The sequence below is a fragment of the Myodes glareolus genome, chromosome 12 (genome assembly GCF_982192425.1).
Source record: "Myodes glareolus chromosome 12, mMyoGla1.1, whole genome shotgun sequence".
Taxonomy (NCBI): Eukaryota; Metazoa; Chordata; class Mammalia; order Rodentia; family Cricetidae; genus Myodes; species Myodes glareolus.
In genome coordinates, this window is record NC_142037.1 from 45,261,926 (window position 1) to 45,285,102 (window position 23,177).

Consider the following 23,177-nt stretch of genomic DNA (forward strand, 5'->3'; position numbering starts at 1 on the left):
TCTCTCTCTCTCTTTCTCTGGACTGGGAGTGAACACCCAGAAGTCATTTCTAGGCAGAAGGCCAAGGGTTGCTTTATTGAAGCCTCCACACTGTCTCATCCACAAAGACTACTTTGATTCCATTTCCTACAAGGAAGTATCAAGTTGAAAACCAGATACTGGTTTGAGGAAATTTGGGTGAGTTAATATTTGTTGTGGGGTAGGGGGGGTGGTGATCTGTATCTTAGGGCAGGTCACAGAGCGGGGGTTTGGTGATAAGGTGTGGATAGGATTCAGGTTGCAGATGTCCTGGCCCTCCTAGGGTGGGTCACATGTTCCCTGGCTGCTTCCTCTTTCTTCACACATTAGCCAGGGGGAAATCCCCACTGGGCACTATAAGAAGCCCTGGGCTGTGAGAAGAAGCCAGCATCTTAGGAAAGCAGGCAAGATGATTTACCGACCTGACTTTCTGCTGGTCCTTTCGCTCTGCCTTAGCGCTGCCTCCAGGGTTTCAGAGACTCTAACCTCCACCTCTTCCTTGGAGTTGACTCCAATAACGCCCCAGGCGACACTTCCAGGAGCCGTATCTTGGGCAGAAAATGGTACTGTGTCACAGGTGAGGACGTTGCTGAGTCTGGGTGAGCTATGTTCAGTTCCCTTCCTCTCGCTTTTTGGGTACCTGAAGACAATTTCATGGATGACTAGACCTGAGCACTTTCAAGGATTTATGACCCTTTCTGTTCACTGTAGATGCCTTGGAAATGAATTAAAACTTGGACGAAGTAATTAAATTGTTTGCAGGAGAGACAACATCCCACTTTTCTAGCTAACGCATTTGGGGAAAGGGCATGTTCTAAAGAGGTTCTCCACCCGGGGCAACCAGTAGGATCAGTAGTGAGGAGAATCCTAAACATCCCAATGCCTTGGTGTTAGCCGGCACAGCTGTTTGCAACGCAGACATTTGCAAAGTCCAGTTGATTCTAATATGTAGCCTGGGATGGGAGCGTTTAGGAATGAAATCCCACGAGAAGCCGCTCCAGCAAAATCTATTCACCTGATTTGCTGCCTAGAGGGAGCCTTTTGGGGGTAAATAATACACTCCGACCGAGCGAGAGTCTCCATGCGGCAGCTGGAGCCCTGTCAGTTCCTCTGCACCTCATTTATAAGGAAGATGGGTCATGGGTCTAAGGACACGGTAAGGTCAGTAAAATGCTTTCTGCACTAGCGTGAGGACCTGTGTCTGTGTCTCTGCCACCCGCATAAGAAGCCAGGCAAGGCAGCACCCGTCTAGGGTCCTTGGGCTAACTTGCCAAGCATTCTAGCCAATCGGTGAGCTCCAGGTTCAGCGATTCTTGAAATTTTATTTCAAGAAAAATAAGGCGGCTAGTAGTAGAGAAATACACCCACTACCTCCCCATTCACGTGCAAGGGCACCCGCTCACACAAGCACATACACATGTCCGCACACACAAAGAACATGGGCTACAAGGAAAGGAATTATTAGTCTTAGGAAAATGCCATTACATATGGAAATGTCCCAAGGGACCGTTAACTTTTTTCAATCTCTTCTTCTATAAGGAATGGCTGGGGCTATCTCCAGTGCCAACAACTGCCGCCCTGAAATGAGCCGACGGAGGCTCCATGAACTCCAGGGATGGGCCTGGAGAGGCTCCCTGTGTAGAGCGCACAGACTGCCTGATTCTTTGGGGGATGGGGACTCTTTGGCTTTCCTTTAAGAAATAAAAAAGAGGCTTGGAGAAGCTGAAGGATGCAGAACAGGAAGCAGGTACCCACTTCACCTCGGGCCCTTTCTGCAGAAGAGCTCCTCCCAGCTAGCCTTGTGGCAGTGCGACCTTTGCTTGAGGGCTCCTAACTCCATCCAGAGTTCCTCCTGTAGAACTACCAGAAATCATTTAGAGATCCCCTAACCAGCCACTTTCATGAACTTGTTTGAGTGGAAGGATAAATAGGCAAAGGGGAGGGGGAGCCTTTTTTTTTTTTTTTGAGTGTTACATTAGCATCATTAAAATGTGTAGACAATGAGAATGTGATCAGCAAATGATTTGGGGCCTAGACGGCAATGACGTCAGAGATGTCCAGTGTGTGCCTAATGAATGTCGAGACTAGGTTAATACATATACAGCTTGTTTAACGCCCTGTTCTAGAGATGTTGAATCTGAGGTTTACTATGGGGAGGTCATTGACTTGAAGTCATTAAACGGAGAGGATTCATCACCCCAGTTTAGTCGGCTCCTGCTAGTTTAGTTGTTCCATTCAGGTTTAACTCATTTCAGAGAAACCTGTTGTGAAAATCATCTCTTTGTATGCAGCATTTTATATTTCTGGGGTACAGGAGAAAATTGCTTTTAAAAGGAGAAAGTTCAGAGAGTCACCATAACACACCAACCCCTCGGGTGTCAGAAATCCCATATCGACTCTTATCTTGGGGTACTAAACAATTTCTGGGAGCAATTAGAATGGGTTACCTTTTTCTGTTTTTTTTTTTTTTTTTTGGCAAAGTGAAGTTAACATTAACAATTTGTTATAAAGCCTTACAACCAATCAAAAGTCAGCAGTTGGAGTAATAGAAAATAAAATACCACTGAAGGGACAGAGGAATTAAAAGTGCCCACTCTCTGATAAAAAGACAAATATTTAGAAGTAGGTAAGAAGTAGCAGTTAAATTGTACTTAGAAGGTTCAATTTCTTTCATCATTTGCTTATCTGCCTGTGGTGAGTGAGAGTCAGCCTCACAATTCCAACTTCTTTTTTTACAGTGCTCCAGGTGTCAATTCCACTATCCACCTAATTTTCTAGGGCTGGCTGTAGGCTTGATGAGCTTATTGGGAAGAAGTGGAAAACCCTTTTATAACTGTCATCGAGCAAGTTCCAAACGTATCATTTTCTGTACTTTCGGAACACCGAGTACCATGATTTTATGTCGTGAATCTGTGTGGGCGCTTAGACTTGGCTGCTAATTAGAGCCAATTGCGACCTTAAATCACAAATGCGAGTTCCACCGTCTTGCTGGAGGGCTCAGAACACAGAGTGTGCCTCCAAAGAATCGGCTGCTTCCTTTCACAGATCTCGGGAAGGCTTCTCATGGTCACAGGCAAAGTTGGAGCCCCAGTGGTCTGTGCGCTCTTGTCATCAGAGTCTGAGGCTGCTGGAAAAGCCCCTAGGGCATTCAGAAAGAAAGCAAGCCTGATTGGGCCAAAATTGGTTTTAATCAGCTTCTAATTCCAGAACATGGGGTATTGTAGACCTCAGTAAATGTTAATTGAACATTATACCAGGTGAGAACTTAACAGTATAGTCAGTTTTGTGGGGCACGCCGGGTTCACCTTGCCCTCCACAAGGGGATTACACATCCCTCCAAAGGCCAAGGGGACAAGCACTTGTCTTTGTCTCTCACTCTCCACATTTCATTCATGTACTTTAAGCATTCACCGCAGAGAGACTCATCACCATTAGCTTCATTGTCTTTGAGTTCCAGGAGCAGAAATATCTCTAATGGGAGACACTGATCAAACTTATGGACCGTTTTGATGTCAGCTGAGCACGCTGAGCTGATGATAAGCAGGATGGAGTCCAGAGCACTGGGACAGAGATGTTCAATAGAAGCCGGTGGAATGGCTGTCAGCAGGGCTCGTAATTATTTGCTTGTCTTTCAGGTGAACTTCAGGACTGAAAGTCGTTAGCTAGTGGTTCCTAGTTGGTTGGCTAGAGACTTCTTGGTGATATCTGCTGTTTCTGGAATTGACAGAGCTTCTCTGAGAACTCCAGGAATGGTCCCCCATGTCTTGTGATGCTAATTAACCTCCCCTTGTCAATGCAATGCAAGATTTTTTTCTTTGCTAGATGGTTATTATGATAAGGTATTTCTTCAAAAGCCTGTAAAAATCTTGGCATGCCTGTACTAGAATCTTTCTATCTTAGATGGAGTAGTAGATCTCAGTTTAGTAGAATCCAGCTTTCCAACCACGTCTCTGACAGGTTCCTGGTGTATATTGTCAAGTCCTCATTCACTCTTCGCGAAGACCCTTCGCATCTCCACTCTAACCCCTTGCTTGCATGGGCAACATAAACCTGCTGTCTCCTACCACTCACTCCCTAATTCCTACAGATGGAGGGATCTGATTGGACAAGAAAGGATGGTTTCAAGACTTCTCCTGGCATGGAGGGCTGGAAAGACAGCACAGTGGATAAAGTACTTGCAAACATAAGGTCTTGAGTTTAGTCTCCCAGGACCCCCAGTTTAAAAGCCAAGTGTGGTAGTGTGGGGTTGTTGTCACAGTGTTGGGGAGCAGAATGAGAAGGATCTCTGAGACTCATTGGCCAGCACCTGAGCCTACTTGGTGAGTCCAGGGCAATGAGAGACTGTCTCAAGAAAAAATTAAAAAAGGCAAATGTTGCCCAAGGAATGACAGTTGGGGTTGTCCTCTGGCTTTTAAGTCTTACACACACACACACACACACACACACACACACACACACACACACACTTCATTCTTATAATCTTAGAGATACTTAGATTCATTTAAAAACCACCCACAAACACCACCCTTTGCAAGAGCCTTAATTAGCCTGGAGGTCACTGCTGGACTAAATCGTAATTACAGGAGCATCTGGGCCAAGTTTGTTCAGGGGTCATGGAGATCAGTAGAGGTGGCTTGTGTGTGGAGCAGCTTCGCTCAGCTGCAGCCAGCTGATGTGAACTTTGAGACAAGGCTGGAGTCTCTCCAGACTCTGAAAACTTCTCTCTCCTCCCCAGTGCCACAGAGTTCTTTCAGGCTGCTGCTCCATAGGTGAGCTCCGGGCTGGCCTTCAGATGAGATCATTAAAAAGCACAGCCAGTTGGCTGGCAGGGCTCACTCTGCAAGGCAATAGTAGTAATGAAAAACGTTAATTGTGCCAGGATCCCCTTGGGGTAGTTCAAAGGGGACAAAAGAAAAACAGAATCTTTCAAACCTGTCATTTTAAAATATGCAGTGGCATCGAAGTGTGAGCCTGAATATCTTACAGAAACTTCAAATATTTTAAAATGGCTTTTTTTCCCCTTGCAAGTAGTAAGCTAGAGAACTTCTATTTGAGAAATTTGCAAGAAGCGTCTAAACTCATACACCGCTCAATTTTTGAGCAAGTAGATGGCTTGTTTCCATTTGGAGAAATGTGAGTTTTTGTAATTTCCCAGCTGAAGAGAGGATTTGAATTCTCACTGGAATCTTTACCACGGCCCACAAACCTTCACGGTTTCCTTATTCTAATTGGGACGAACTGGGCTGGGATTGGAGTAAAAGTGTGTGTGTGTGTGTGTGTGTGTGTGTGTGTGTGCGTGCACACACACGTGCATGTATGTGCACATGTGTGTGCCCTTGTGAAGACTAGTAGAACAAAGGACAAAGTGACCGCACCCAATCACCTGTCACGTGGCGGAAACTCAGCTCATCTCTTGCCTTCTTCAATCAGGGTATCCGAATTTCATAGAGGAGAAAACAGACTTAAGGGGGTGTCTCATCCAGCAAATGGAGGAACAGAAAGATGTTCAAATTTAGAAGTCTCTCAAACTTAGTCCTCTTGACCCCTTTTTAGTTCCTTTTCTTTGCACAGAGGTAACGGTGGTTTCTTTAAGACTCCTCAAGCATGGAGAATCTTGCTTTGGATGTAAGCTGTGGACAGAGGCTTAGCCAACAGGTGGAGATGGGGTTGGCGCGTCTCTGTGACATTGTTTATTGATGTGTGGGATGTTTGCCTCCAGCTGCTGTTTTGCCAACCCAGTGTCTGTCATTCCTGTTGCCTGAAAGGTTCATTTCCCAGCTTATCACTGACATTCACTGTGTATCATTTACAGCCATTTTCCAGCTTCCTGGGTTCTGTGGACAAGCATGGGACCTGCCAGTGTTCCGTTTCCCTGCCGGACACCACCTTTCCTGCCGACAGAGTGGAGCGCTTAGAGTTCACAGCTTACAACCTTTCTCAGAAGTTTGAGAGAGAGTTTTCTAAGGTAAGTGTTTTCTTTTCAAACAGTACCTTGATTTGTAGTAAATCTCTGAGCTCCGCTTTATAGAGGGTGAGAACCCGGGAAGAATGGGATGGAGGCTTGGCACATCGTGGAAGAAGTCATGCAAGAGTCTGCTCCCACACAGTGGGAAAGCTGGAGACCCTCGGTCCTGCTACTCTGATTACTTTGTGGTTTCTTCTCATTGGCTCTCATGTATCCTTCCAGCTTTGACTAGTTTTCCTTCCCCCCTCCTTCACCCTCTTCAGTTCTATTTTCTTTCCCTGTCACTCTGTCTTCAATTCTTGTTCATTCTTGTTTCTATCGGTTTCCTATTCACTTTGCCGTAATTCTTCCTCTTGTTCATCCTTTCAAATCTTTCTTTCTCTTACTTTTTATTCTTTTTATTGTTGTGTTGTATTGGTTTTCTCTCACCGTTAGGTAGTCTTTCCTCTTCCTCCTTCTTTTCTCCTTCAAATCTTCTGTTTCCCCTTCTCCATCTTCCCTCCCTCTTTTACTTTCTTTCCCCAATTTAATGATACATATATTTAAAACTGTATAAATTCCTTCCCCCCTCTTACTTGGTGTTATATTTTAATTGTTAGAGCAGGAGCATTTCATTCCATGCCATTTCATCCCATGTGTCTCCCAGAAGACTCAAAATTGAAGGCTTCTTTGGCAGTTTGAATGAAGATTAATGGGTCTCTCCGGCTTGGGGGAAACCGTGGCTTGAACCTTCTGGTCTCTGCTCTGTGTAGCCAGAGGAATTCATTCTAAAGGAGTTGTCTTTCTCGGAGCCTGCTGGAGCCATGTGACTTGCCATTCCAATTTCAACCCCTTCCAGCTTTTTAGCCAAGCTACAAATCAATTAGAAAGGCTCCTGCTTTATGCCCAGGTGAAGTCCAGGCTAGAATATAATCACATTATGCATTATTTAATACAACCCCATTAATTTACAAGGAGTTCTGACTTTACTGCAGCCTTCCAAATAAGTTTTCCTGAGCAATTTAAGTATAGCCACCTCAACCTCCAATATAGTTATCCTTTCAGACAAAAAAAAAATATATGGTGAGCCTGAGCCCCTGCTTTCAATCTGAATTGGTAGATAAATATTCTAAGTTAAAATGAGTGGCCAGTAAAAATGTGTTTGACTACTCCAGGAACCTGGCCTCTGAAGGAATAAAATGTCCTTGAATTAATCAGCAGAGAAGGCATAGCACTAAATTATAAATTCCAGCCATTAATATTCATAGCCTTATTCCCGCATAATCAAGTAGAGATAAGAAGTTATGCATAAAAACATAACAAGTAGAGGAAAATCCTAGGTAAAGGTCTTTTTTCAGTTGGAGTCGTTTGCTTTGAAATCGTGGAAACCACTGATTTGCGAGTCATCTTTGCTGGTAGGAGCGTGAAGGGCAGTTTGAAACCTCAAGCTGCCCCAGAGAAAGCACATGGCTTGCCAGGTTTGTGACTATGGGGCATTTCGTTCCAATGCTGCACGTGGGGGTGGGGCAGGTGACCTCTGCTTCGCTAATAATTGGCAGAGAGAAGGGGGCAGAAGGGGTGGGAAAATTTTCAGTTCTGAAGGTATAGGTAGCTCGTGCCTCCCCCCAACAGAGAGAAAAAGTAAGAAAGGAAGCGAAGGCCTAACAAAGGAGTTTACTGTCAGCTGAGGTTTGCATGGCTGAGTTGTCAGGGCAGATGACACCAGTGATAACAGTGACAGCCTTCATCTGTTTTTGTCCGAATGCTTTTAGTATTCCTGTTCTTTCAAACTTTAAAGGACGTAGGCCGCTTCCCCTCACTCCCACTTTCATGACGGAAAACTCAAGGTTTACACAGACCGAAGGGACTTTCCTGAGGTCGTCCTTCTCTTGGCTGCTATAGGAAGGTCAGAGATTTGAGTCTTCAGAATCAAGCTGAAGCTCTTTCCTCTGTCCAGGCTGTTACTACTCTTCTGAGAAGACTCAAGATAGGGAGTAGGTCAGTTATGCCTTCAAATCCCAAGTTATCTCTTTAGCGGAGGGCTTCTGGGTTTCTGGGTGAATTATTATAGCTGTCCCCAGGCTGTCTTAGAAATCACCATTTATCTAGGGACCTGGGCAAGTGCCCGTTCTGAGCAGGTGAAAGGCTGGAGACCGCCTTCCATTAATTCCTTATCTGTCAGTACACAGGAAGTCAGGAAGCTACCTCTGCAGGAAACACTGAAAGCCTTTTAGACTTTTCTCCTGCTTCTGAGACATCCTGTGTGATCATACTTAGGAAGGAGATGCCACAAAAGGCAGCTCAGGTTGCTTTTTTTTTTTCTCTTTCTCTCAAGGTTCTTGGTCTTTAGGGCAAGTTATTTAATAGGACTCATTGCTAATAGTTGTGCACGCATGAGAAGGCTTAGGAAGCCTGGGAGCTATTTGAGCATCCCATAAACAAACAATATTGACTGAGCAATGCTTTGTGCAGTGGAATAAAAGAGAATTAAAGGTTCAGATTGAAAAACACTGAAATAGCCGTTTCTCTATTAATTTCTAGAATTTATAGAGCATCCATTAGCGGAGTCCTTAATGTACATCATCTCCAGTCTCTACCATAATCTTGCAGTCTTGATGTCATTACCCTTGGTTTGGGAAGTGTAGCAAAGCTTTGAGAAATTAAGTGATTTGCCCACTGGGTACTGAAGTTATATTTGAGCCCAGGCAGTTCATGTACCAAATACTGCATGTTTTGATGATATTTTCAGGGTCAATTAACCTAATTGCATTTGCTTTTAAGGGTATGTTGAAAATAACAGTATGTTTCAAAGTCCATTTACTTATTTCAAGTAATCTGGCCATAGTTATAATCCTGGGTTTTAAGGAACTGACAGAACTATGAACCAGACTAATTATTTAGCCGTATAGCTGACACATCATCTCCTTGTTTATGACAAGATCACCTTTATTGTAAGAAACAACAGCAGTCGCCCAAAACCAAACTCCAAACAAACTTTGATTATTTTTTAGCGCCATGACATGGCTAAGTACATATCAAACAGAATGAAGTGGAAGCTGTAAGAGCCACCCTGGTGATCTGAAGGCGAGCATCACAGTGCTCTTAGCCTCACACTTGCTGCAGCAGTGAAATTGGGACAAAGATGCTGTTACAGCTGCGTGTCCTCTCCATCTTAGACCCTTATTCAAGCCAGCATGTTTGGACAGCATCCCCGGCCTCCAAATGCCTGTAGCACATATTCAATTCCCCAGTTGGGGCAATAAAAATATCTCTAGATATTACTGAGCATCCCCTGGAGACAAACACCCTGCTTGAGTCTTCTCTCTCTGTTTAGAACAAGTATTCTATCCAGGAGGAAAAATGCGCTGAAGGTACCAAATGCCAGTGGTGTGGGCCTGCACTTGGGTATGCTAGTCTGCCATGACCGAGCTGAATCTACCGAGGGCAAGCCTTAGGATCTCAGAGCAGTCTGTGTTATCTCTGTGCACAGAATCTGTACAACTGTAAATTTCACATGAGAAGCCTTTCTGGCCCATCTTCAAATTTTCTCCTGCCTACCGTAACTGTGAATAATTCCAGTTTTTCCTGAAAACCACCCAGCATTTCTCCAAATGTCAGCAGAAAGGATCACCCTTCAAAGTTTCATGCCGGATTTAGAGAGAGACCTTTCGTTTTGTGACTGAACTTGGGGCAGACCCAGTGCACATTCCCATAGGTCATAAACTCCAGGCCATGCCTTGGTTTTCTGTGAGAATGAGGGGGACCTCATTTTGTTTAGCAGGGATGACGGTCCCATCACTCATTTGCACAGAACAGTAGCTATAACGCGCCACTGAAGTGTTCCAGGAAAGCTGAGGGTGTCTCATTTGTTCCAAGAACTGGCAAGGCCAAATGCCAACAAGCACACTCATTCCTCAAACCTCCATTTCTGTAACGGATTGTGCATCATTACCGTGATTTCACCAGAGGCAAGGCTTTATGGCCAATTTTAAAAAAATGAAAATGGAACCTGGGTACCTTATGTCTGTGTTCATTTTTTTGAGGGTTGGGGGCCTTGCTATATGCACCTCCTGTATTCTTTTTTAAACCTGTAGCCACCAAAATATCACGATCCCTATCAGCCTCCATGTAATGGGGTGTCTGATGGCAACGAACACCGCTCGCCTGAGGAGACGCAGTAGTGGGGCCAAGGGCTGCAGGTCCAACGTTCGTTAGAATTCTCTTCTGCAGATGCCCTAGCTCTGAAGGTCTGGGGCCCATGAGTCTGCTCTAATTTGCATGGTGGGGTTAAGTGGAAGGACTGTAGTGACAGGAGTTAGGACAGCCTTTGTCATTAGAAAGACCACAGGTCAACGTCTGTCTGAATCCATCCAGGCACTTGACATTCGGGCAGTTTGGGGAGAAGAATTACTTATGCTCACATTTAAGAAAAAAAACCGAAAGCAGCAACTTTTTAATGAGCAGGTCTTTGGAAAAGCCATGACATTTCTTTTAGAGATCAGATACAAAAATGTGTCGCCGACTGTTTATTGAAATATCCTTTCGGAGATTCCAATTATACACTCAACCACCAAGGGAATTTTTGGAAGTCTTCTCACTTAATGATCAGACATTCAAATATATGCAACAAATGTACAGCTTAAAGGTCTGATTGCTATAATCAGTTCTTGGAATAAATGTGAACTCACTTAATGAAATGTGCACTTTACAGTTGTGCCTACACGCACACATTGTAGAGCACGTTGGATCATTATGCCTCTTTGTAAAAGGCAGAGGGCCTTCTCGGCACATGACTCATGAGGAGAGGAGTCTACTCAATGTATTTCTCTTCTTCTAGGACACACTGAGATTTAGAGAGCGTAATGGCTCTAAACAAAAGGATAGTAGAGGCAGTGATTTGTCTCCGGAGAATGTTTAATAATATCTTGAGATATTTTTGGTTGTCATAACTGTGAGCAATTAAATACCCTACAATTCACTGTATAACCACCCCCCCAAGAAAGAAACTTGTTTAAAATGTCAGTAGCACTGGGGCCGAGAGACTCTGATTTAGAGCAAATCTATCTGAGAAGATAGATGACCCCAAGCAGTTCATTCCAGTGAACTAGCATCCACAGACTTTAAAAACGGAGTAAAGTATACATACGTGCTATTTCCAGTGTAGGTAAGTGTGGCCCCAAGCCACAGTAACATGCTATTTTTAGTTAGCATTTGAATAAAAAGGGTAGCTATATTTTGACACGCTCCTTTGCAACGATGATGAGGATCGAATGATCTCCACACATTGCGTCGTGGAGGAAGGCTCTTTGTGATCACTCTGTGAGTTGACCTAAGATTTTTGCCTCTCCTCCAGGTGAAGGAGTATGTCCAGCTCATCAGTGTGTATGAGAAGAAGCTCCTGAACCTGACTGTCCGAGTAGAGGTCATGGAGAAAGACAGTATTACTTACACAGAACTGGACTTCGAGCTTATCAAACTGGAAGTGAAGGAGATGCACAAACTGGTCATACAGCTGAAGGAGAATTTTGTGGGGAGCTCAGAAATTATTGACAAGCTGGAAGTGGAGGTAAGGAATGACTCACTTCTTAGTATATCTGTGTCTTTTGTTCAGGGGCTGAACAAGTGCTATGGTGTGAGATGCTCTCTTTCCTCAACCCTAATTCTGCTACTGTCTCAAGACCATGAGGCACATCTGTGTTCTCTTTTGGATAAATGTCTATAGTTGTTAATAAGTTGAGTGTATTGGGAACATGTTGACTGAGAAGCAGATGCTGGACACTAAGAATTCTGCCCTAGAACTGAAAGACCTTTACATTCTTTAGAAAGTGACAAAATAAATCAGAATTGGCCATGTTAAATCAGGTGTCTTCTCTGTCTTGGATTTTTTTCTCATGAGACTAGAAATATAATTTGCTTGATTGTGGATACCTTCCTTTTTTGAATGACCACTAATTTCTCTTAGAATTGTTCTCCACATACTTAAATTACTTGTATATCAGGCTTTATATAGATATGTTTGAAATTGTTTTGTACAAAGGTGATAGATATCAATCAACTTTTAGTCTTCCACATGCAGCTATTCAGTTTGACCATTGGTTGAAGATGTAGTTTTTCCTTCAGTGGGCAGTTACTGCGCGTCAAAAGTCAGTTGTCTCTTGTTGTGTGGAGTTACATCCGGTCCTCAGCTCTATGACATTGCTCAATAAGTCTGTATTTGTGCCAATGCCATGCTGTTTTCTTATTACTGTGGCCCTGCAGTACATTCTGAAATATGGCATGGCAGTGTGTCCATCATAGCAATGAAACAACTTCTGATGACATATTGCTACACCCTAGACCAGTGTATCACTCACCACTCAGCAGAGAAACTTCTTGAAATAGATGGGAATCAACACAGAGGCTGACAGCTGGACAGTGTGCAGAAATTGAAAGACTTTGGGGTGTTCAGGTCTGAATGAGATGTGTTTGCCACACCAGTGCCCTCACTGCTCAGGGATCTGTGGAGAAAGAGGGGGTGGGAAGATTGTAAGAGGCAGAGGTGGCAGACAGTTTTAAGGAAATAAGAAGTTTCCAGAAATAAGGTAGAGCTGCTCGTAGGAGCTCACAGAGACTGACAGCGTGCAGAAGACCTGTGCAATCTAGAAGTGTTTAAAAATCTAAGCATGACAGAGAGGGAGCAGGCACAATGTCTCACCTCTAGCTAAGAAGCTGTTTGTAAATTATAGCTGCGGAGAGAGGAAAATTAGCTTTCTTTAACTGAATGACACTAGGCACATCAACCACACTCCAGAACAATCCCATGCTCAGGAGTAGATTACCAACACAAATTGGACTCCATGTTTTTAAGTTGCTTTTTTCTTTTGCTTCTGTTCTTTAAAGAGAGAGAAAGAACATGAAGTTGAATGAGTGGGGAGGGGGAAAGAATTTTATAGAAATATGCTATGCAAAATTCTCAAAGAATGAATTGAAAAATAAAAACATGCACGAATTAAGCAAAAAATAGATTGCTTGTGAATATGTTTCTGCAAAGTCTTTAAAGATCTATGGATAAGATTACCATATTAATGTTATGGTTGGGTAATTTAACATCAACCAGAATTTACCAGCACAGTCATGACATGGGCTATAATTGAGCATTCTAGTTACATATTTTAGAATTTACATTTTCTCTAGCTTTCACCATTCATTAGGAACTTAATTATAATACAACATGGGTAAACACGAGTTTATAGGGTAAGGTTGTTAGAAATGAACTTTAATGGACATTTGTGAATGCCTAGAGTGAGCCTGTGCTCTATTATTAAAGCTGTTAAAATCTTTGCCATTTTCTTCTTGTCACACACATTGCCTGAGATGTGACAGGCATTCAGTCTAAACCATAAAATGTATTCTTCCAAATGAAACCATTCAGAAGAATCTCTGGTGTATTCTGCAGCAATGTTTCACTAAATGACAAATTCAGCCCCAGAATGTTTATGAAAGAAATTGCACAATAATATAAAGTCACTCTGAATTTTTTTATTTCCTTAGATAAGGAATATGACTCTCCTGGTAGAGAAGCTGGAGACGCTAGACCAAAACAACGTCCTTAGCATTCGCCGGCAAATCTTGGCTCTGAAGAACAAACTAAAAGAATGTGAGGCCTCTAAAAGTGAGCTTGTACCTGCCACGCCCCCTCCTCCTGCTCCTGGTAAGCCTGCTATGTATGATTTTACCACTTGAGTGAGACCCCAAAATGTGCCTTGCATTGGGTGGGGGAAAGAGTTGAGATTGTAGTGATGGAGGCGTTGTGGCACTTTTGCAGTTCTGAGTTCGCTCTTCCACATTTGAAATCTTCCCACCTTCGACTAGTTCTATTATCATATGCTGGGGTTCACAGAGGAAAAGTGAGTTCTTAAGAGCAAAATCCACTAGTTACACACATTCCCGTTGCATTTACCTATCAGGTAAAACCCGTCTGAAGGCGAGAAGAGTTATGGGAGCAGGGATGGCAGAGCACATAGGATCTGTCTTTCTCTGGCATTGCCCTCCGGTACATGGGAAGGGCTGATTGGCTCGTTTATGTTATAGGCTGGGTGTGAGCCTTTGTTTTCCTGCCTTTCCTTTTACCTGCTCTCTCTTTCACACTGCACATTACCTTTATTTCTCCCTGAAGTGCATGCTGGGTACCCGCTGCAATCTGAGTGCTGGGACTCACTGAGAATTATAGGATGGTGGTATCATGCACCATGGACATGTCTTGCTACCTTCCCCTCTAGCAGGATGGCATCTCACTCTCCCTCAGGTTAACTACAGAACAGTGTGTATTAGGGGAGGAATAGCAGGTACTTAAATTCATCCCTGAATGGAAACAGCGGAGCGGGGGCTTGGAGAGAATAGCTTTGGAATCCCTGACTTCGCCAGCTATGTGGCTGCAGAGAAAAGATCCTTCCTCTTATTTGTAAAATGGGAGAATAATTGCACGCACCTTATAGGGTTGCTATGGGGATTAATGAGGCAGTGCTTGGGAAGCTCAGGGCTCTGTAATCAGCACCCATACACCGGCAATAGATATTATTAGTAATCATGATAATTGAAGTGAAATCCTGGCTGTGAACAGAGATAGGGCTAAATCCTGCTGCACTGAAGCACCTCCCTCCGGCCTCTCAGTCACAGAATTCAGCCCCATCCTTTAGAGATTCCACACCGAAGAAACTTCTCTCATGGTCTTGAGCATTTCCTCTGAATGGGAACTGTGGCTTGTTATCAAACTGGGAAGCCTTCATTGTTTGTTTTTTTAAAATAAGTTCCAATATTCACCAGTCTTTTCCTTGGGACTGTATATTTTAGGATCTCACCAACGTAACTGGCTTGTTTAAGGCTTCAGTTTGGCTAGGGCTGTAGTGATAATGCTCTTGGTCTTGTTCAGGGGACATGGTCCCTCCGGTTGTAGTCAGAGGTCTGTTCTAATATGACTGACAGAGGGTGTCTAGGACAAAGATCATGGTCTGTCGTCAGAGACAGACTCAAGCTGAATTGGTCCGGATCGGTGTTATAATCACGCCCAAAGTGGGAGCTGGTTCTGACGGACTGTGGCAGCCTTCTGAGGCAAGAGTCAGAGCGCTGTCACCTGTGCTGGCAAGGATGAACAAGGAGCCCCCCGCAAATGGATTTTTCCTGGCACAGGCCTCCAGTCTCCATTTGGAAATCCAGCACATTTTAAAGCAAGAAGGAGTATTCAGGGCCGTCTTACTTAGCTCTGTGATATTTTAATGGACGGGCCTGAGTCTGAAGGATGTTGCTTTTTTTTGAGGACACACCGGCCCTCAGTGACAGAGTTTAAGAGTTTATGTTGTCATGTGTCTGTGATCTCTGGTCATCTCAGGACCCCCTGATAACCTGAGTGTCAGGTGGCAGTCACCTAACAGTGCTGGTGGGGGAGGAAAATCCATTGCTCTGTATTTAGGGAAGAAAGCGAGTGAGTCTTTTGAGTTATTTTCTTTCGCAATATTTGCAAACCTTCCCCCTAGGCCTTCACATTTAGACTGGTGTGGACTCAGCCCAGCTGTGTGGTTTAAGCAAACTGAATCCAGACGCCCACTCACTTTCTCACAACCTTGGCTGCGCCTGGAGCCCCGCCAAACCACTTGGCCCTCCTCCAGCTTTGTTCATATTATATTTATGATGTTTATATTAAACTGATTTCTGTCATGTTTTTAAATCAATTTCTTTCACTTGCTCTCTTTATGTTTGGATTGCTTGATAATACAGAACTGGAAAATTCCCAGGCACCACCAAGTTGTGAGCCTGTGGAGGCTTTAATTAAAGGGCCTCACTATTATAGGACTTTAAAATCTGGCCTGTCTGCCTTTTTGCACTGCAGAGTTGCAGAGAACCAAAAAAAAAAAAAAAGACTGTATATGAGTCTCAGCTCTAAAATAATCCTGCACCCTCTGGGTTTCACCCTTGCTGCTGCACTTCACTAACCTAGTAGTCAACTTGAACTTAGATGCAATATATTTTGTCTTTAATAAAATGCTATGCATGTTTGTGTGTTATGTATATGTGCATGTGTGTGTATGAATGCGTGTATATGCATATTCCTGCAAAAATCCTCTTCCTGCTTCATTTTGCAGAGCTTTCAAACTGAAAGTAATTGGTCTTCTGTTTATTAACTCCCCCCCCCTCAAACAATTGACTCTAGTCTATTTTTTCCCCCTCTGAATCTAAATGGCAGAAGCATACTGGAAAACACATGATGAGAACTCCCAGGGGTCACTTTTTTGCTTGAGGAAAAGTTAGGCTTTGCAGGTACATAGAAAATATTCAGTAAAGGGTGGGCGATTGAATGGGACATAAAAGACATGGCGGACACGCTAAACTCCTAAGACATGGTCATGCTAAAATCCTAAGACATGGGGGACACGCTAAAATCCTAAGACATGGGGGACGTGCTAAAATCCTAAGACATGGGGGACGTGTTAAACTCCTAAGCTTAGAGATACACAGAGTGCTGAGAGCTCAACCGATGATTCAGAATCAACTTGTTTGACTACAGTCATTCTGCTTGCCTAATTCTTTGGTTATTTTGGATGTTTTGGAGACAGGATTTCACTCTGCAGGCCAGGGTGGCCTGACATGCACACCAAGTCTATATCCTAAGGCTTCCAAGCAATCTGAGCCAGTGCAGCCTAGTGTAATTGCCTAATTCTTACAAGTTAATCATATATTTTTCTAGTCTTAGTACACAGACAGCTTAGTTGTCTAGGTGAGAATCTGCACTGACAGACCCATAATTAAGTGTTCTCTGTAGGTATACCATTTTGGCATTAAAAAAAATCCACTCCATTAGCTTAAGAAGTGTACAAAGCCACACTATGAGACGGCCGGGGAAGGGGCTAATGTGTTTCCTGATGAAGAAAGTATCTTTGCATAGAGAACCCCCTGCCCTGTATTCTATAAATAAATCAGACATGTAGCATGGGTCTCTGGTGTTTTGCCAATGAGCACGGGGTTTAATGATTTTCTTGGTCTTTTATTTCTTTATTCCCTTGTGCGATCATCCCTCTGTCTGCTAGATTGCTAGAGACTACCAGAGCGGGTGAAGAAATACCCAGAAGCCACAACCCAGGAAACAACCATGTAAACCAGAACCTGTATGGTGTGGTTATAATGATGGTGGTTACTATTGATTGAACTGTATTTACAAGCCTGTCTCTGTTCTTTCCAACAGTCCTGCGGGGGTAGGCATTATTTATTGAACATAAAGAAACTGAGTCTGAGATGTCTAAGCTACTAGCTCCGCGATAAACAGTAACCAAAGAGCAGGGGCAGGATTTGGACTGGAGTTCATCTGGCAACACCATCTCTGTGCCAGGCTGGTGTATGTCTGTAGCTGCTCTAACAAAGGGGGTTTCTGGAATGATAAGGTAGTTCCACCAAGGAACTCAACTGATTAACTCCCAGTTACCTTTGCTTCCTTGCTTATGGAGTTGCCATAAGGACACCCTGGCTCCTGAAACTCTGGTGCTCTGTTCTCTCCCACCAGCAGACGTGAAATGATTCACTGGCCCCTGAAAGTTCTTGCATTATGGGCTGGACAATTGGTTGTTGCCCAAGGGTGCTGGTGAAGTTGGGATGGGAAATGGGTAAGAAACGGAGTGTATCTAAGACCTTGTCATGAAGGCGGGGACTAGGCAGGGCATGAATTAAGATGAGTGGGGGTAAGACCCTTGCAAAAGGGATGGGAGGAGAGGGTCGCTCTGCTGAGCACTGGGCACACAGATGGCTGTCAGTCTGGGTAGTTTCAGCCATTGGAGAAATTCACCACCCCACCACAGCCCTTTGCCTGACTTGTCACTTGTCACTGTACTGGAGCCACAGTCTGTGATGCTGACAATAATGCTTTTTCTTTTTCTTTTGGTCCCTATTTCTACTTCATTTTGACCAGGTCCAGAACACTAGAAATATCCAAAGGAGGTAGAAGATAGAAGGAAAGTAACAAGATGGATAGCAGAGCATTTAGAAAGGGAAAGGATGTTTAGAGTGTCGTCGATTTTAATACTTTTGTTTCTGGTCAACATAAGAAAAGATAAACCTTCGTTATGATCAGTAGGAACACTGTTAGTACTACATTTGAAGTAGCATTATTGTTTTAATGCGGGGACCAGTGGCGTAATGATAGCAGTCTTAATCGTGTATTTTGGTTCCTTCTTGTCTAAAGATTTCACATCGAAGACAGAAGAGTCTATCTTTAACCCCCTGCTAATGCAAGGATAAGTTATATGCTCCATCAGCTTTTCTGAAATATTGTGTTACTGTTGGTTTGGGATATTTTCTTTGCAGGAAAGTCAGGTTCAATGAAGCAGGCAGCCCTAAAGTCTTCCAACCTGAAACAAGAGAAGTGACTCTCATTTCCTCACAGTGAAATGTAACTGCATAAATAAGCTCTCTGCTAGGTATTTTAACCAGAAAATCCAGCTTTAGCATATGGAAACCGTTCCAGTTTTTGTTATCATTAAACTGAACACACTGCTAACTTTATTTTAATAATTCATGCATTGTTTCATAAACAAAGGCAAACAAGCATTCATCTGAGAGATCACTTTTAGGGGAAGAAATAATAATTTATAATTTTATTTATTATTTCTTTAGCAGAGAGCAGTCTCTTGACTGAACACACGTTGGTTTTTTTATTTATGAAATGGTGCATGCATTATTAAAATAAACCTGTGACTGTGTTCTGTTTAATGATATGCAAAATTATTTGAGGTTGGGTATAGTGTGGTTTTATTTCTCTACCTGTTGTATGGTTGGCTGACTTTCCCACCGACTGTGGATTTATGAGAGCATTTAAAGAGCACGTATTTAATTCTGGGCCTGAAAAGTCCCAGCAGATTGGAAAAATAAAAGCAGGATTTCTAGTAATGGTTTCACCTCCCAGAAGTCCTTGAGTAAGGAAGGGGGAGGGTGAAGCATTTAGCAAGGAGGGGACCCAGCCAGTCATTTGGCTCTCCTTACTTCCCAGAGCTAATCTCAGGCAGTTCTGTGGAGCTCGCTTTTGGCTCTAGTTTAGACTTGTGCCCTCCATGGCTCCTTGATTCCATCCAGGCACTTCGAGCCAGAGATAATGTTCATATTCTGCCTCTTTCTTCTTCCCTCCCTCCCTTCTTCCTTCCTTCCTTCCCTCCCTCCCTCCCTCCCTCCCTCTCTTACTTCCTTCCCCTTCCATAATCTGAGTAACAAGAAAAAAATAACCTCAAATGTGCTTGAAGTTGGATTTTTCTTTGTTATCCAATATAGTAGCTTACTATCTTTTTTTAAAGGAGGATATTTGTTGTAATATCAGAGAATATGTGTTCAGTTCTTTGGATAGACGTTATAAAAATGCTGGGGGAATTTTATTTTTATTTTTTAGGGTTTTTTTTTCTCTAGTTCACAAACCCTTTTGGTGGACAGGCATTTCAGAGGGTGTGCGATCAAAGGGCCAGGTGCCCAGTTCGAGTCATTTAGCCATGGGTTACATGGAATGAGGAAGACTCAATGGACCAGTGCCTCTGGTCCCACTTGATGGCACACATTTGACAATGTCTGTGTCCGAATGGGAAGGGTGAAAGACTTGCCCGCCCTCCTATGAGGGAGTATGAAGAGCAGGACTCATCTCAAAGCTCTGAGGCAAGATGGTCACCGGGTGATTGATGTGAATGGGTGTCTTCTGGGAACAGATTAGGCAAATCCATTGCAAAATGACTGTAGTTCCTCAAGGCTAGAAGCTTGAGATTCCTATCATTAAAGGACTATTTGTCTGACCTCGCAGATGCTGTTTTTATGACTTCCTTTTCTGAGATTAGCTCAGAGTAGCGTTGGTACCTGCTGTGGATTTATACTTGGGGTCCCAGGGAAGGCAAGGAGACTCCCCCAGGGTCTATCTTTCATTAATCCCAGATTTTCCTAAGGCTGACCCTGCAAAGTAGTACCTTTGGCTTTATGAGGAAAGGACATGTTTCTAGAATGGTATTAGTGTCTCAGTTTACTCCAAAGATTAAGATACTTGCAAAAATGCTTTCTGGGAGAAGAAAATATATGGAATATCAACTCTCTCTCTTTCTCTCTGGGATCTCAAAATTTAAAATATGGCTTTATGTAGTTATATCATATCCATGTTCTAATTTAAAAGTTTACTGACGAAAACATGAGGCTAGTCTCTAGACCTGGCAGTGGTCTCGGTGAGACAGACACAAAGGGCGCTCTTCTCCTTCAGAGCTACCACTGAGGTTGAGCTGTGATGGAGAAAATGCTGAAGCTCGATTTTGGTTCTTAGGATGTTAAATTGTTTAAGTGTACATTTTCTCTAAGAATGTCTTCTTTTTTTCTTCTTTTTTAGGAAATTGCAGTCATGGTGGTGTGGTTAACATCAGCACCCCCTCTGTGGTTCAGCTCAACTGGCGAGGGTTCAGCTATAAATATGGTGCCTGGGGTCGAGATTACTCTCCTCAGCATCCAGAGGAAACTCTCTATTGGGTGGCTCCACTGAATACAGATTCGAGGGTTCTAGAATATTACAGACTTTATAACTCACTGGATAATTTGTTAATCTATTCACATTCTCGAGAATATCGCATGCTCTACGGCCAAGGGGGTGGTCCGGTTGCATACAACAAAAACCTGTATGTAAATTGGTATAATGGGAGGAACATTGCCAAAATTAACCTGACTACCAATGCAGTTACTGTGAATCAGCCTCTCCCTATGGCTGTCTACAATAACCGCTTCTCATATGCTAATGTGAACTGGCAAGACATTGACTTAGCTGTGGATGAGCAAGCACTGTGGGTGATCTATGCCACCGAGGACAGCACCGGGAACATAGTGATCAGTAAACTCAACGATACCTCTCTTCAGGTGCTAAACACATGGGTTACCAAGCAGTACAAACCATCTGTTTCTAATGCCTTCATGGTCTGTGGAGTTCTCTATGCTACCCGCACTTTGAACACCAGAATAGAAGAGATTTTTTACTACTATGACACAAACACAGGGCGGGAAGGCAATCTAGCCATCCCAATGAGAAAGATGCAGGAAAGAATTCAGAGCATTAATTATCATCCCTTTGACCAAAAACTTTATGTCTACAATGATGGTTATCTTCTGAATTATGATCTTGTCTTCTCACGGGAGCCCAGGCAACCTGTCTAGGTGTTAGGGTGAAGGAGAAATAAAAGTTGGTTGAAAACCACCTTCTCCACATATTTAGATATCTGCACAAGGAAATCCTGGAGTGTATTTCTTTGGAGTGCTGTTTAGTAGAGATATATATAGTTCTAGCACAATAGAGACCTAGCGTATTTCTCTCAATTTGACTTCTCTTGGGAACTATCATCCTCTTTGGATGGATTTAACAACTGAAATAAGGTCCTTCTGGGTGAAGCTCTCATAGGTTAAGGGTACTAACTGTCTAATGAAGGCTCCAGTGAGGTGAAATCTGGAAATTAAGGAACTTAAGGGGAACTCAGTATGCACTCTGGGGATTCTTTCTCTAGGAAAACCTGCATAGTCATCTATCATGTAGTCCATGGACTTGTCCACGGGGGAAAGGAAACTGGGCCTTAACTAGGTAGATTAACATCAGAAGGTGAACAAGGGGCCAAATAACTATCTTTGATTTTTTTCACTAGCTCCTGGGACCTGCTCTGTGCTTCCAGGCTAGGTAAATGTAGCACCTTACATGCTGTCTGTTAGACATTTTGGGTTTTCTGGCTTAAGAAAGAAACCTTTTGTATATTAAGTTAACCAGTTCTGGAGGAGTTTTCAAATGATAGACTTGGCTCTTGTTTTCCCCACTCTTCACCTATATAACACAGTAGAACCCTTAACCTCGCCATTCAGTTCCCAAGGCAGTTACTGCTTGTGTGTTTTTCTACGGGATAGATATAAGAGGAAATTAACATTACTTTGTCTTACTATGCAATTTTGGTTTGCATAGCATTGAGAGTGTAAAATAAATTGAGTTGACAGCGGCAAAGGGGTGACATTTCTAGCTATATGATAAAGACCTCAGAGTAAGCTGGATCACATCTATCTTTAAGTCTGGAATTTATAAGGTAGTGAAATTTTGCTTTTCTACAAAGTGTTATAGAAACGCTCCTTGAAGTATCTGGTTAATCAGTGCAGTGGTTGAGAGCCCGGCGGGTACAGATGTTCCAGCTGCTTCAGATGGCTCCATCATATGGTCTTGACTCTTTTGAATTGATGTTCAAATCCTAATTTTTAAACGCTGTACTCCTGTTTTTTTTTTTTAAAATAATTGATTAAAGTGTGCATTGAACCAAAGACTTTGTTTTAATTTCTGTTCTTAATTTTAAAAAGACAGACAGGTGAACATCCAACTTAAGGCAGTGACTACATCCTACTATGCAGTAAGGACAATGTATATCTCCCAAATATCTGCATCCAATAGAAAATATCAATAACTTTTAGAAGAGCCAAAAGTGGATGGCTCTTTCTTGTCCATTTCCCCTTAAAACTATTTTTTTCCTGGCAGCTCTTATCATCTGAGTTCATTCCATCGTCTTCAGGGATGTGACCTTATGAGCATTTTAATTTGCATGGCTGACCAGTTACTTTCCATGTTAGCCTATATTTAGGTGACTTATTTTCCTTTCACAGTTGTGCTCTTAACGGTGGTCTGAAAACCTCCAGATCCTTCTCCAATAGCAGGTGTTGGAGAGAAAACAAAAGGACTAAGGAGCTTCATTAGAAAGAGAAACACTTACCAAAGAGGTGCATGAGAACATGTAACCCAAGTGGAAAGACAGAGAAACTAGGCTATTTATTCTTACCAAATTCTCACTTTAAATACATGCCAAGCTATTTTAACCAACCAGAAGCTCTACTATTTGGTATTTTTAGCAAGAATTTTTTTTTTTCTGTCTATCTGTTCAGGGCTCATCATAGAGACAGGTATGGCTTTCCAATTGCAACAGGATATAAAGATAAAGACACACATGACATCTGAAATATAGGTTAAAAACAGTGACATTATATTTAATCTGGCTTAAAGCAATTTTCCAGATGAGTGTTTCTATTAAGTACACAGAATGACCTCTGAAAATTCTGGAAAGGAGGCAGGGAGCCACGGTAACCTTAGCAATCAGCTTCTCATTCAAACGGCTACAGAAGTGTTTGCCTGAAAATTCCCTTCAGACCCTCCTTCCTACTGGCCATGGTGTGTCTGCTT

At 42.9% G+C, this 23,177-nt stretch overlaps 1 protein-coding gene across 1 annotated transcript; it reads left to right on the forward strand.

Moving 5' to 3' along the window:
- Positions 1-380: 380 nt before the first annotated feature.
- Positions 381-22,270, forward strand: Olfm4 (olfactomedin 4). The gene is made up of 5 exons (XM_048422127.3): positions 381-595; positions 5,831-5,983; positions 11,316-11,528; positions 13,493-13,652; positions 20,325-22,270. The coding sequence occupies exons 1-5, from the start codon at positions 428-430 to the stop codon at positions 21,134-21,136; spliced, it is 1,506 nt and encodes a 501-aa protein (XP_048278084.3). The 5' UTR covers positions 381-427; the 3' UTR covers positions 21,137-22,270.
- Positions 22,271-23,177: the final 907 nt, after the last annotated feature.